The 2,500-nt window shown below is 44.5% G+C and overlaps 1 protein-coding gene across 1 annotated transcript in view; it reads left to right on the forward strand.

The window, feature by feature from the left end:
* Nucleotides 1-229: 229 nt before the first annotated feature.
* mogat3a (monoacylglycerol O-acyltransferase 3a) overlaps nucleotides 230-2,500 on the forward strand; it is a 3,430-nt gene continuing 1,159 nt past the window's right edge. Inside the window, exons 1-3 of the mRNA XM_072696081.1 lie at nucleotides 230-321; nucleotides 1,240-1,461; nucleotides 1,720-1,919. Coding sequence (XP_072552182.1) covers nucleotides 230-321; nucleotides 1,240-1,461; nucleotides 1,720-1,919 — 514 coding nt within the window. The remainder of the gene's footprint in view (nucleotides 322-1,239; nucleotides 1,462-1,719; nucleotides 1,920-2,500) is intronic.

Below are 2,500 nucleotides of genomic sequence, written 5' to 3' on the forward strand. Positions count from 1 at the left end.
TCCGCTCTTGCCTGGATGTTTGGCGGATATTTAAATTTCACTTTGGAATCAGACTCGCATGAGCGGATTCGGTCTGATCTAAAGAACCGGGATCCGGATAGGAAGAACCGGCTGATCAGAACATCACTAATGTAAACCTGTGAAGAACACACACTCACACTGTCACACACTCAACTGTCTGTACAGTAGACCAGTCTGAACTTGCCTCTGACAGAACAGTGATTTCCTCATGTGGCACGGCAGTGGCCCAGACTCTCAGCCTGACCGCACTGAGGCAGAGTTCACCGGGGCGGTCAGCGTCTGCCGGGGCTTCCACACACAGTCAGTGCTGTAACAGTGTTGAGTAACCAGTGAATTCCACACTGAACACATTCGCCTTTAACACACATCTCTGTGTGACGCACACACACACACACACACACACACACCAGAGAACATCAGTAAGCCCATTAAACTCAATATGAGGAAAGAATTACAGTAAACAGAGCTAATATCCGGTATGAAGTTCTAATAACATTAATATCCGGTATGAAGTTCTAATGACATGAATATCCAGTATGAAGCTCTAATAACATTAATATCCAGTATGAAGTTTTAATAACATTAATATCCAGTATGAAGCTCTAATAACATTAATATCCAGTATGAAGTTTTAATAACATTAATATCCAGTATGAATCTCTAATACCATTAATATCCAGTATGAAGTTAGAATGACATTAATATCCAGTATGAAGTTCTAATAACATTCATATCCAGTATGAAGTTCTAATAACATTCATATCCAGTACGAAGCTCTAATGACATTCATATCCAGTACGAAGCTCTAATAACATTAATATCCAGTATGAAGCTCTAATAACATTAATATCCAGTATGAAGTTTTAATAACATTAATATCCAGTATGAAGCTCTAATAACATTAATATCCAGTATGAAGTTTTAATAACATTAATATCCAGTATGAATCTCTAATACCATTAATATCCAGTATGAAGTTAGAATGACATTAATATCCAGTATGAAGTTCTAATAACATTCATATCCAGTATGAAGTTCTAATAACATTCATATCCAGTACGAAGCTCTAATGACATTCATATCCAGTACGAAGCTCTAATAACATTAATATCCAGTATGAAGCTCTGATATCATTAATATCCAGTATGAAGCTCTAATAACATTAATATCCAGTATGAATCTCTAATGACATTAATATCCAGTATGAAGTTGTGGGTGATGCAGTGTGTCCAGTCTGTGTTTGACCCCTGATCTCTGGTCTGCAGGTTTGGTGTCGAGTGAGAAGGCGAGTGCGAGTTACCTGCTGAGTCAGCCGAGGGGCGGGTCCGCAGCTGTCGTGGCAATAGGCGGAGCTCCAGAGTCTCTGGAGGCGAGGCCTGGAGCTCTGACTTTACAGGTCCTGCAGAGAAAAGGCTTCATCAAACTCGCCCTTAAACACGGGTACGAGCCAGAGACTGAAAGCACACGGCCAAGCCGTTACTGAACATCTCCACGGGGTTGAGGAGAGGCGAGGCTTAAGGCGGCTCCTCATTCGAATGTTTAGTTCCACCTTAAATGGTGAAGGAGTTCCTCATTTTTCAGTAGAAGAAAAACATTTGGCATGAGAAGATACCTTGAGTTTATGTGTATGTGTGTGTGTGTGTGTGTGTGTGTGTGTGTGTGTGTGTGTATGTGTGTGTGTGTGTGTGTGTGTTTTAGAGCCTGGTTGGTTCCTGTGTTCTCTTTTGGGGAGAATGAGCTGTTTGATCAGATGGAGAACCCTGTAGGCTCCACCCTCCGCTGGATTCAGGAACGCCTCCAGAGGATTATGGGCGTGGCGCTGCCTCTCTTTCATGCCAGAGGAGTTTTCCAGTACAGCTTCGGACTCTTACCTTACAGGAAACCCATACACACCATCGGTACGACACACACACACACACTCACACACACACACTGCCATCGGGACAGTGCCCATGCAGGAGAGTAGGTTACAGAGGGCTGAACAGGAGCTACACACGAGTTTCCTTCCATTCGGAGAGAGAGAGAGAGAGAGAGAGAGAGAGAGAGAGGACGCCGTGCTGGGAACGCCCCCCCCTCGTAATCAGGGGTGTCGCCGCACGGTGGAACAGTAGAACTCTTGACCTCAACCGTTCTCTTACCTGCCATTTCAGCAGACCCGTACCCCGACCTCCGCAGCATCCTTCTGCTTCCTACCGCACCTGGCTCTTAGGCAGGAAGATGCTAGTGTCACTGTGACTGACTGCTGATTGGCTGATGACTCTCATTTGGTTGTTGTAATGGTGAATAAGCAGGTTGAGATAGTTGATGCTGTTTGTGGTGAGAAGGTGAGAGGTGAGGAACTGGTTACCAGAAACCATCATTCATTCTGGACTTTCTCAGAGCGCCCTCTAGTGTCTGCTCAGGCTGGAGGACAGGTGTTGTTACAGGTTCTCTGATGGACGTTTGCTTTGAGCTCTCTCTCTCTCTCTCTCTCTCTCTC

Source organism: Salminus brasiliensis, chromosome 14 (genome assembly GCF_030463535.1).
Source record: "Salminus brasiliensis chromosome 14, fSalBra1.hap2, whole genome shotgun sequence".
Taxonomy (NCBI): domain Eukaryota; kingdom Metazoa; phylum Chordata; class Actinopteri; order Characiformes; family Bryconidae; genus Salminus; species Salminus brasiliensis.